This window comes from Elaeis guineensis, chromosome 1, assembly GCF_000442705.2.
Source record: "Elaeis guineensis isolate ETL-2024a chromosome 1, EG11, whole genome shotgun sequence".
In the NCBI taxonomy this organism is placed as follows: Eukaryota; Viridiplantae; Streptophyta; class Magnoliopsida; order Arecales; family Arecaceae; genus Elaeis; species Elaeis guineensis.
Genome location: NC_025993.2, coordinates 99,643,861 through 99,655,874, shown reverse-complemented (window position 1 = coordinate 99,655,874; position 12,014 = coordinate 99,643,861). Strand labels below are relative to the sequence as shown.

Below are 12,014 nucleotides of genomic sequence, written 5' to 3'. Positions count from 1 at the left end.
GTTGTTTCTTAGAGAAAAACATGCTTTTGTTCAGGTGATGGGTATCTGCTGCATGCTCAATCCTTTTGACATCCTTCATGTAAGCACATGAACTCTGCAACCGAAAGACAGCAAAAGAAATCGGACATGAGTTTCGGGGCTTCACATATCCCTGACTCTTTTATGTGTATAAAATTGCACCTAGAGGTGGGTCATTGAAAAGCGTACACAGGATGCATTTGATCCTCCAATGTCAGGAACTTCAGGATACAGAATAAAACAATCAAGACTTCTCACATTGCTGGCCTCCACTCCAGTAAATCAATCTACAAGGACTCATAAGTTACACTTGTTTATAGGATAGCTCGTGGATAAGGTACATTTATAGGTTAAAAATGAGGCCTTATCGTACTGGCTTAAATATTCTGAGCTGTCATTAAGTTAACAATATATCAATCAAGTTACATGAGTTCCTTATTAAATGTTGAAACCAATTTCTATGATAGTAGGCGTTAAAGAGTGGTTCAACATGTCAATCACCATATACTGGTTAGAATCTAATCTCTTTTCGTTTCTTTCAATTTTTCTTTGGCCCTCACATCCCAGCCAAGATAAGTCAAAAGTCAAAATGTTGATTCATGTAGTAAGAGAAGGTCTGTTTAGGTTTGCCCATTCACCCTTGTTTTTGGGCCCAAAATTCATTGTTTTAATAGGTTTCGAAGTCGTTTTGTATTTACAAGTCCGTTTTTGGTTTGCCCTTTCATTCCAATTTTAGCATATAAAGGCTAGCACACTAAATATATTTAAATGCTTACCCTTATAATTATAATAGAGCTAGCATTATTTTTTAATTATTTTATAATAATTTACTTAATCTTTATTATGTTTATTTTAATTGTGTTATACATGCACATTTGTAGCAGGTGTTTTATGTAATTTGATTTGATCCAAGAAAATAATCAAAGCCTTTTCAAACCTGAGATTATTCATTGCCTTTACCACCTGAATATCAGATTTGTGACCATGTTCCTCCTCTTTTTAGTTTGTATGTCTATATTATATATAAAAATGAAGTTTTAAAACTAAAAAATATTTTATTTTAATATATCTTAAAAATATATTAATTACCCTACTATGTTTCTCATCTTTAAGTATTACATCTACTTTTTTTTCTTAAAAATCTCAAAATAAATTAGAATCAGTCTCTTTCATTCAGATTTGTCTCCCTCTCAAGACTCATTTGGTTTACAAGAAGGAGATATGGAAAAACAATCAACGAAAATAAAAAGAAATACCTACTATTTGATTAAAGTTTTTAAAAAAAAGAGATAGAAAAGGAGCTTTCTCATGGAAATAAGAATCTAATATTTTATAGACAAAAAAAATTAAGGATGGAAGTCAATCGGATATGGATCGGATATCAGTATAAACATTCATATTTATTTTATCTAATATATATAAATATAAATATAGATATTAGTTAGATATAAAAATTTATATTCATATTTATTTTAAACAAATATGAATATAATTCAGATACTGAAAGTATGGACATAAATATAAATATAAGTCAGTTAAATTTTTTCACTATAAAATCAAAGATATTATTAAATAAATAATAAATTAAATTAATAATATATTAATATAGTTATATTTTTTTTCAAAATTTAATGAATGCTATATAAAATTGCATAGGGTTACAGATAGAATCGAATATTTGAATACAATCGAATAATTGTCTATCCATATCTACATTCATATCTATTTTTTTTTAATAGATATAAATATAGATATAAATATTAATTGAATGTTTAATTTTTATCCACATCCAAATTAATTTAGATATAAAAAGTAAAAATAGATCTGAATGAATATTATCCGGATTACTTTCACCCCTAAGAAAAACCCACAAGGAACGTGCGAAGTTCAATTCCTATTAATTGGAAATGACTATAATTTTTTTAAAAAAGTTAATAAAATTTTAGATAAAATATAATAAGATTTTTCTCTTAATTAAGGGCATAATAGATATGGTCACACCACTTTACTCAATCAAATATAAGTTATTTTAAAATATATTACTTTTCTATGATTAGCAAAAATTATTTTTCTGATCATTATTTTTAGACATTAGCTTTTCAAAAAAATATTTAATTTTTTTAAAAAAAATTATATAAACTAAATTAGTTTTTATATTCATATTTTGAAAAAAATTAGATTTTTATTATTAGAGAATTAGAGATAAATCTCCAGCTCTATTTTTAGCTTAAAAGTAGCTTTCCAAATGAGTTTTATATAAAAATACTTATTCATTTTAAATATAAGTTAAAAGCAACTATCCATTTTGGTTGAAATTATCTTTATACCCTTATATCCTTTAAAATACTGTAGTATTGCATTATCATAATACTATATTTCTTTATAATAAGATATTATTATATTATATTAATGTAGTATTCTTTTATAATATATAGTGTTGCTTTATTGTATTATATTAGTATAGTATTTCTTTATAATGAGATAGTATTATATTATATTAATATAGTATTCCTTTATAATGATATAATATTATTTTATTATATTATATTAGTATTATATTCTTTTATAATGAGATAGTATTATATTATCATACTGTAGTACTTTTTTATTGTAGTATTACTTTACAATAATATAGTATTGCTTTATAATAATGTAATATAATTTTATAATAGTATAATATTATTTTATAATAATATAGTATTATATTTATTATAGTGTAGTATTGTTTTATAATAGTATAGTATTATTTTATAATAATATAATATTATTTTATAATTATAAAAATAATTAGATTATTTCATCCAATTTGAATAGTTGCTGCTAAATAGGATCTTCTACCCAAAATGATTATTATTTTTAAATTTAAACTCAATTAAATATTTTTTTATTAATTTTTTTTACCGTTTTCCCAATCCCACCTTCTTTTCTCAAACAGCCGCTAGTTCCTGTATATGTACTAAAAAAAACTATCGGGAAACTTAAAATTAGATAAACAAAATAAAATAAGAAAATAAAATAAAACAAGAAAAACGCCGGTGTCGAACCCTATGATTAGACCCCGCTTGTCCCCGGTTCGCTTCTCCTCCCTACCATCTCTCCCGCGTTTTGAAGAGCAATGCAGCGGAAATGAGGAGCCGATGGCTGGTCTCGGCTTTCTCCAGAACCCTAACCCTAGCTTTCTCCCGCCACGTCCACCGCCGCCGCTTCTCCTCCGCCACCGGCGTGGCCGTGAAGAAGGTGACGAACTCCAATTTCGAGCCGGCGCTGGAGGAGCTCCGTGTCCGGGTCCGGGAGGCGGACTTTGTCGCCATCGATCTCGAGATGACCGGCATCATGAGCGCCCCGTGGAGGGATGCGTTTGAGTTCGACCGCTCCGACGTCCGATACCTCAAGGTGAAGGATTCGGTGGAGAAGTTCGCCGTGGTACAGGTCGGGGTCTGCCCCTTTCGGTGGGACGGGGCCAAGGGTTCCTTCATCGCCCACCCGTGAGTTCTTTTCTTCTTGAATCGAAGCGCTAGGGTTTTGGCTTTTAGTAGGCGAGGGTTTAGAGTGGAACTTTATTTGGTGGTACAATTGCAAGTAAGAGAAAACTGGGATTTGCGAGTAGGAAGGAACATTTTGCTTGTTATTCAAAAAGTTTTTTTTTTTTTAATTATTTATAAGTTTTGGAGTTTGGATATTGTTTTGCTGCATATAAACTGCTGGAAGCTTTAACTTACGGATTTGGAGGCTTTTCCAGTGGCTACTATTGCTAAATGGTTGCCTATAAGCGGAATGGTAATCCCTGTGTTGTTGCTGATGTGAAACAAAAGCGTATTTCTGATAATTAGCTTATGTTGTTTTCTTGCATGGCACAAAAATTTATCCCTTCAACAGTTAAAACTTTTTTAAAATGTATGTAGGAAACACCAAGATAATTATAAATTATTTAGTGATAGAACTTGCTCTTTTACCATGTAGGCCCCTTTAGCATCGCCTTTGAAAACCTTTTACATCTTCTCAGACATCCTCCGTCACAGAATCAATTCCATCTCAAATGTTTTGGCATTTGTGAGACTTGAACATGACACCACACAGTTTGGATAGGATGTGATAGTTACTTCAATTGGAATCTTTGAAAGTTTGCATGTATATTGGATTTCTCTTACCAAAGGACACTGTAATGGAAGTGTTCTCACATAATATGTCTTCTAAGTGATGCTCAAATTCTAATAGTTATTGTTGATTGCCATGTCAAACAATTGGGATAATAATTGTTAGTTGTAGGGATGAATGCAATAAGGGAGGGAGAGGTGCACGGTAATGCACACACACGCACGCGCACGCACGTACACACACCACACATAGAGAGAGAGAGAGAGAGAGACTGTGTGATCCAATTCACATGATCAGGGAGTTATTGATTATGTCAGCATGTTAGAGTCATGGATTATGGCTGGCATATCTTTGAGGACTTCTTGTAAACTTGTTATAATTTCAATGGTTAGCTTTAACGCTTAATTTAAATTGCAACCAGCAATTATTGTTTCATTTAATGGATGGCTTATGAATCAGCAATCAACCCCACAATTTCAACCATTTGAATTGGTTTTGATATTTTCAACCAAGGAATCTTTTGACACAAGTGGGGCCTGCAATGAAGGCTACTTGGTTACTCAGTTTAAGCTTAAATTACCAAGGAGCAACCTTTCTAGGTTTTTGTATAATTGGGATGAGCTAAGATGACCAGATGAAGAGGAAAGAAAGGATTTCTTGACATAGCAACATATCTTTTTCTTTCAGGCACCCATCTATAAGCCAAAACACCAACCTATAGTACAACATTCAACAACTTTTTTTTTGAATCTTATTATTTTGTTCAATCTTCTTATTCACCAGCTGATGCAACTCAGGAACATAGGTATATTCTGTGGGCGGCTTAAAATTTTGCTATCATTTGGTGGAGTCTCCTTATTCTCCATGGCTGGAAACATTCTAAGGGGATATCTAGCTAGTTCTACACTGTAATTCAATATTCTATAACCAAAGTTGCTTTGTTTTTAAGTATTCTCAGCTCTGCTTCTTCCTAGCATTTGTTTTCTTTGGATGACTGTCTTACATCACACCTAGTGAAGTGCATTTGATGAATTAGGTCTACTATGTAAAGTTATTTCTTTTACTTTTATGTGTGAAGTTATACTTTATCTTCTTTTATTTGTTCTGTCTTGTTATGCTTCTGTTCTTTAGAAGATCTATTGCTTTCTTTTCCCCCTTGCATATGGACTATTCTTGAGCTGTGGTCAGTGATGACTTATTGCTTAATCATCAATAGACATGTTTGGTTACTATGTTGAGAGCCCTCATTAGGAAGACAAATGATTGATGATGAAAAAAATTTGCTGATTGCTACCATTTTTTTATGTTTTGTTTGTACTTCTATGATGGCATTTCAATATATTCTGCTTCCTTTGTGATTACCGTTCTCCCTTATTTTACTTGGCAGGCACAATTTCTATGTATTTCCTCGGAAGGAACTTCCAGTTGATGGACCATCATATGAATTTCTCTGCCAGACAACTTCAATGGACTTTCTGGCCAGATATCAATTTGATTTCAATGCGTGTATACATGAAGGTCTGGAATAATTTGCTCCATGTTTTCAGATAGTTTTTAGTTTGCATTGCTAGCATAATGGTCTCAATTAAGAGTATATATTAATGATGCTCATCTTTTTTTGTATTCTGCATCTTCAAGTTTCTGCCAACGTTACTGGGGAAGATAGTGATACGTGGCCTACCGTTAGAGTGTCTAGTGGCATGGAAGCACCTACTGCCGATTGTGCTAGTGCCATATATATATTAGTTGATCTTCCTGACACAATTGTAGTTAATTATTATATTGTTCTTATGGTCACACACCTGATCAATCTTCATTACCAAGATACTGTTAAATGCTTATATTCTTCATGTATTTACAGCATTTGGATAATCTCAGGAATATCTTATTTATCCAGAGCACAAGAGGCAGAAGCTCTGCAAACTTTATCTTCAGCATACAAGGATGAATTCAATGATTCCTTACATAACCTGGAAGAGCATGTAGAAATACCATTATTGAGTACTGCTGATCTTCTTTTCACTGAACGGATGAAGAACAGATTCCACCAATGGTGTGATGAATTAATAAAGAGTCCAGCCAAGAACTCTCCTTTGGAGGAAAATTCTGATAGTAATAAAATGCAATTTCGGACAGTTTTCTTTAAGATGCGCCCAGCAGTTTTGCTGGATGGCTTCAGCTCCCACCAACTGAAGTTGATTCAGCTGGTAATTAATTTTGATTTACATTTTATTTAGTTAGATGATTGACATGGCTATATCTTGGAGAATTGAACAGGTCTCTATGTGATTTTGATTTTCTTCTAGTTCTGATGAGAACTTCTTTTCCCTGTAGTCTACACATTAATCTTCAAAACTTGTTACCTGATAGTCTTTCTAGTTGCCACACACTATATGATACATCTCCATTCTCTGGCACTCTCTCTTCAATTTTAATGTTTCCATCAAAATTAAATTATGCATTTATTTCTTGGTTATGATATCAATTTGGCTGCAATTTTGAAGGTCCAGGTTTTAGCATGGCCAGTTCATCCTAGTTTCTTACATGATATGTTCCCAAGATTGCATGATAAGTATTTCAGTGATGTTATTCTGCATTTAGATTAAATTGCAATATGTATTGGGCTCTGTTCTTTTGTTGGCTTGGTGATTTTGGGTCTTTGTTTCTCTCGATTCTATGATATCCCCAGAAAAAAAAAAATCATAGTTTCTATAATCTGATTTTGATCCAAATAAAATTGGAATCCATCATGTTCGCCTCTTCACCAAAACAATATCTGGTGATGTTTATGATTTAATTTGTGATTAGAATTATGCTGATGAAAGATGGCAATAGACATCGGGATTTTTTAAGTTATACCTATTTGATTACAGTCCTTGATGTAATAATGCATGATTCATCTCCAGTTTCAAAAAGTGAGGTTTATCTTTCCAACTCTAATCACAATATTAGATATCATACTCAAATGGGCCCGCAGCTATTTTTGTAGAAGTGCAGTATCTGTTACAAACTTTTCCCAGCTCATTCACTGCAAGCACGTGCATCATATTCACTATGCATTAAATATGGAAGGAAAGTGCCACAATACAGGGCATGGTGGTTGTTGAGGAAAAGGCTGATGGTAGATGCTATTCACTCACAAAGATTTCTACCTGTCCTATCATTTATGACAATCATTCCAATCAGTGAGGTTTTTTAGGCAATCAATGGCTGTAAAACCAGATATCAATGAATAGCCTAAAGTTCAAGAAACATACTGATACTAAGATATTGAGCGGCAGTTAAAATCCTCTGAATTCTTTACTTGATCAACTTTTCTTTTTCACCAACTATAGATTGTAGAAATGATGTTTTTCTTTCTTCATAACAGCATGGCTACTTAAGTTTATATTCTGAAATGTATTATCATGTGATTCTGTTGACTATTTGTTTCTGAGTCCACAGGTTTTAAGAAAGCACTTCAAAGACCTTGTATACGTCCGTTCTGTTGATGAAAATGCCACTTGGAGAAAGATAGTAGTATACACAGACTCCGAGGAGGACAAGGCATCTCTCAGAGTATGATACAAAAAAGAATGCAAAATATTTGGTTTTTATTATAAGTTGGCCAACTACATCTGTTCCCATTCAATCTTTAGTCCAAATTCCTAAATTGATCAGCCAGTATCAGGTTATATGATGTTAGCCATTCTGCAGGCAAATTTCTGTTTTTGGATGGTAGATAACTTTGCTGGAAAAAAAATTTTTCCCATGAAAAATTATAAATTTACTCTTCTAGGTAATGAAATTTCTATATGGTCTGGACTCTGGAAGCTCTATTATTTCACCATTGAAAAGAAGTTGGTGTCAGATTTTCTTTCGTTGTGCATCCGAATGATTGTGTTTACTAATTTGATACAAAAAAAAAAATCTACCAGATCTTGTGTGAATTGAGCATTTTCATTGATGCAGCTAATGTAGTCCTTGCAAAAGGGAAAAGTAAGTTCCAGCAAGAACCTTATGGTCTTGAAAACTAAGAGCTAGAGTTCTCATATACTGAACCTTACACTAAATCTGAACTTGCAATTCTTATTTTGGATGGTATAAGAAAATTGAAACTATTAATTTAAAGAAACGTCCAATTATTTCAAGTAGTTGTTTCATGGTGATATTGTTAGTTGTTTCCTTTATGTAGGACAAGAAAGCAACTAATTTTAGGAACCCTGTCTTCTAAATTTGTTTCTTTGTTTCTGCATAACAAATATAGTAATAATTGTTCTTCCTATGTCACAGAAGGAGGTCCAGGAAGATCTACTCAAGACTACAGGAGCAAGGGTTAGGTCAGCTGTGGGATTTCGCCATGTTATAGATCTTCTCACATCAGAAGAAAAACTGATTGTTGGTCACAATTGTTTTTTAGGTACATCTCTTTTATATAACTGTATTTGCACCTGTTGCTAACGATACAGTGTTCTGTTGGTTGCCACCTGTCATCAGCATGTAAGCTGGGGGAAGGTCCCATTTTTGACCTTAGGTGGTAGCATTGTCACCATTTTTCTCAAATTATTGTTATATATGCACATATATCTACCATGTCTTTCTCAGTCACTTCTTTCACATGAAACAGATATTGCACATATTTATTGCAAATTTTTTGGTCCTCTCCCTTCATCAATGGTCGAATTTGCATTAGCTGTGCACAAAAACTTGCCACGCATAATCGACACCAAGCATCTCCTGAACTCCAGCCATATAATTCAGTATCTGATGAAAAGGAGTAGCAAATCACTCTCTTCAGCTTTTTCAGTGTTGTGCCCTAGAGTTTCCTCTCCATCCCAGCATGTTGCTTCTAATTCTTATGTGAAAGTTGAGGTTCAAGCAGATGAAACTGGGTATACTCTTCATGCTCCTTTTTGTGGAAATATTTCTCATTCTGTGAGTACCATTGTACATGTTCCATGTAACTGCTTATATTATTGATAGTATATACTTCTAGATTATTAATGCAAATGGCATTTATGAATTTGGTATTTGTTCTCCTCCCCCCCACCCCCCCCCCCCTCCCTCTCTTTTGTTCTTATTCACCTTGAATCTGAATCTGAAAAGGCATAACGTGCACACCTCGGCCCTTCCATCACATTTTGACCCAAAGTAACAATGATCTTCATTTGGCCATAGTTTCAAGTCATTGTTTACCAAAAATAACTGCTTACAAATGTATATCAAAATACCATTCTTGCATCTACTTGTTACTATTCTCCATTGTAGGGGAAAAAAGAAAATTTTGTTTCTGCATTTCTGTAGAAAACTTACGTGTATGGCTGCAAAAACCAATTTTCATAGGCTTGCCAATTGTGTTATGCGGTCTTGCTCTCTTTTCAGCACAGTGGAAAAAGTTCACAACCATAGTGTTTGTGTGTATATCTGCATATAGATGTGCAGTAAGAAAACATGCATTATGCATCAATTTTTCACATAATAGAGATGATTAAAACAATACCTGCAGGAGATCCTTTTTTTGACTTGTAGAGATTGAAACAGTTACTACTGTATAAGACATAGAAGACGCAGCATTTTCTGTTGCTCAGTGCTTTATTGAGTGGCCTGTCCTCATAGTTTAGGAGGCATCTATATTGCCTAGTGATGCAGGCATAGTGTCTGCTTTTCTATTTGCTTTTATGGTATTAGCTGGTGATTTGTTATTTAAATGTCTTTTCTTGTAGTGCTTTTGACTAGTCATGCAAAAGGTAACAGGAAAAAGATAAAATAGCCCAATGACCCATCTGTGTTGTGCTCTTAACTCTGTAGCTAACCAGCCTACTTGATGGCTTTTCCCCAGGTTTCTGATTAGTTGTACAGCTCAGCCAACTTATAATCACAATATTCTGATTGTTCCATTGCCCGAGTTCATCAATCAAATTTGACTAAGTAAAAATTCTGGGTTTCTGTTTGTGTTTCTCCTGCAGGTCATGTTGCTTTAACTCAGGTGCCAAGCATGAAGCAGGGTATGATGCTTTTATGACTGGATGTGTGTTTGCTCAGGCGTGCAGTCACTTGGGCATGAAATTTGAACTCCACTCACAATCAATTGATTTTTCCAAAAATGATAAGATCCAGAACTATATGAATCTTCTATACCCCAGCTGGAACAGTGGAACAGTCATTGATCTGAGTACAGGAATGGAGAATCCTGATTCAAGTTACAAGCGTAGATATCCTCAGATAGTGTTTTCAAACATTGTGCTTGTCTGGGGATTTCCATCTAATATCAAGCCTAAGGATTTGAAGGAGTGTGTATGTAAAGTTTTTGGTCGAGATTCCATCACATCAATTTTTTTCCTAGATTCAACTGCTGCACTTATTCAGTTCAGCAAGGAGGAGTTAGTGAATGATTTTTTGATTTTGAAGTATAAGTTAGAGAGCAATGATGACCCAATATCGGTGTTGCACCCTCTTGCAAAGCTATTGGAAGGTGGCAACACGTGTGCTGCCAATTATGAGACATATAGGGATATATGCAGCTCTTCTGTATCAAAGGTTTTGTTTGTGGATCAAGCTGAAGCAGTTGGCATCAGATGGAAGACCAAAGTGGAAAATGGGAGTGGGGAAACCCAGAAATTTGCTAGTAATACTGAAAATGCACCAGGAGATGGTTTGCCTGTTGTGAAACAGGTTACTGGAAAGAAAAATGATCCCAAAAGGCAATCTCATCACCAAGTTTCATGTCAAGATATTTTAGATTCTTTACATGCTTCCAATTCATTATTTGTAAAGCAGGTCAGAAGTACATGATGATGTCTCGTAGACAGGCTGCAGGGCATTTTGTATCCCATTTACCCGAGATTGTCTATTGTATTACTATCAGGCAACTTGAGGGTGATTTGTTTGTAGAATGGGAATGTCTCACTCGTTATTGATTGCCTTCTCTCTAAGATGGTGCTGGTTTTTTGATGCATTCACCAAAGATCTATATCACCTATGGTATTGTATTTCGAAGTTAGTGGAATTTCAGATATGTAAGTTTTATCTTTTGGAGCTTTGTTTTTCACAGTTCCTCAGTCTCTTGAATCAAAATCCTTCTGCAACAATGTTGAAAAGTTGCCCTACAAATAAAGATACCTCACGGTCAATAGCTTCACTGGCAATCATAATTTTCTACCTTTTATTTTGGTGAATTAAATTTTCTACCTTTGCCCATATTATGATCGGAATATAATTGGCTTCTTGCTTTTCTTTATTAATATCCACCATTATTCATACGAATGATGAACCTTAAGGCTGGTTTGGATGGGGATCTTTTTAACTTCTATAAATCCTAGTTTCCATGCATAGACCTCAAATGAAATCAAGATGCACCTGTGCAATTGAAGATGACCCTCAAAACCTTTCCAGGTTAAGCTAATTTGTTTCCTGCTATTAAATGGAGACCTGTACGATTGAAAGCATAGCTATCAGCAAGGTATGTGCTCCATTTTCGCTGCAAAAATTTCTGTAAATATGAGGATGCACTGTTTACATATAACTGCTGCAATATTTTGATTTTCATGTGTCCAGTGTTCAAATCAGGTATGAGACTCTGCCTTCTAATGATGATGTGTTTGGAGGGTTTACAAATGCACTATTTTTCATTACATGTACTTGTGGTTTTCTCAAATTAGAGAGCAAGAGGGAGCGCTTTCTGGACCTCAATTAACAATCGAAGAAAGATGATGATGTGAATGCTGTTTCAACATGCGGGAAATAGCAGTACTATTGCAGATACTAGTATTAAGCTTGTTAGAATGCACACGATGAGTCATTTGCTCTAGAAGTCCGGCCCAAATCAAGTGCTGGCTAGAACCTTATTGTCTCCATGACTTGGTCCGTTAAAGATTCCATAATGTCCATCTTAAGCTCAATTAGAAGTTAAAATATTTCCCCTC

The 12,014-nt window shown here is 34.1% G+C and overlaps 1 protein-coding gene across 3 annotated transcripts; it reads left to right on the top strand.

Moving 5' to 3' along the window:
• Window positions 1-3,065: 3,065 nt before the first annotated feature.
• Window positions 3,066-11,127, top strand: LOC105060734 (poly(A)-specific ribonuclease PARN). 3 transcript variants are annotated; one of them, XM_010944539.4, is made up of 7 exons: window positions 3,066-3,503; window positions 5,501-5,631; window positions 5,992-6,320; window positions 7,558-7,671; window positions 8,386-8,512; window positions 8,720-8,984; window positions 10,059-11,127. In XM_010944539.4, the coding sequence occupies exons 1-7, from the start codon at window positions 3,145-3,147 to the stop codon at window positions 10,882-10,884; spliced, it is 2,151 nt and encodes a 716-aa protein (XP_010942841.1). In that variant the 5' UTR covers window positions 3,066-3,144; the 3' UTR covers window positions 10,885-11,127. The 3 variants fall into 3 exon arrangements, with proteins under 3 accessions (XP_010942841.1, XP_019701436.1, XP_019701437.1); XM_019845877.2 differs by having other exon boundaries at window positions 3,483-3,503; window positions 6,011-6,320; XM_019845878.3 differs by having other exon boundaries at window positions 3,485-3,503; window positions 5,975-6,320.
• Window positions 11,128-12,014: the final 887 nt, after the last annotated feature.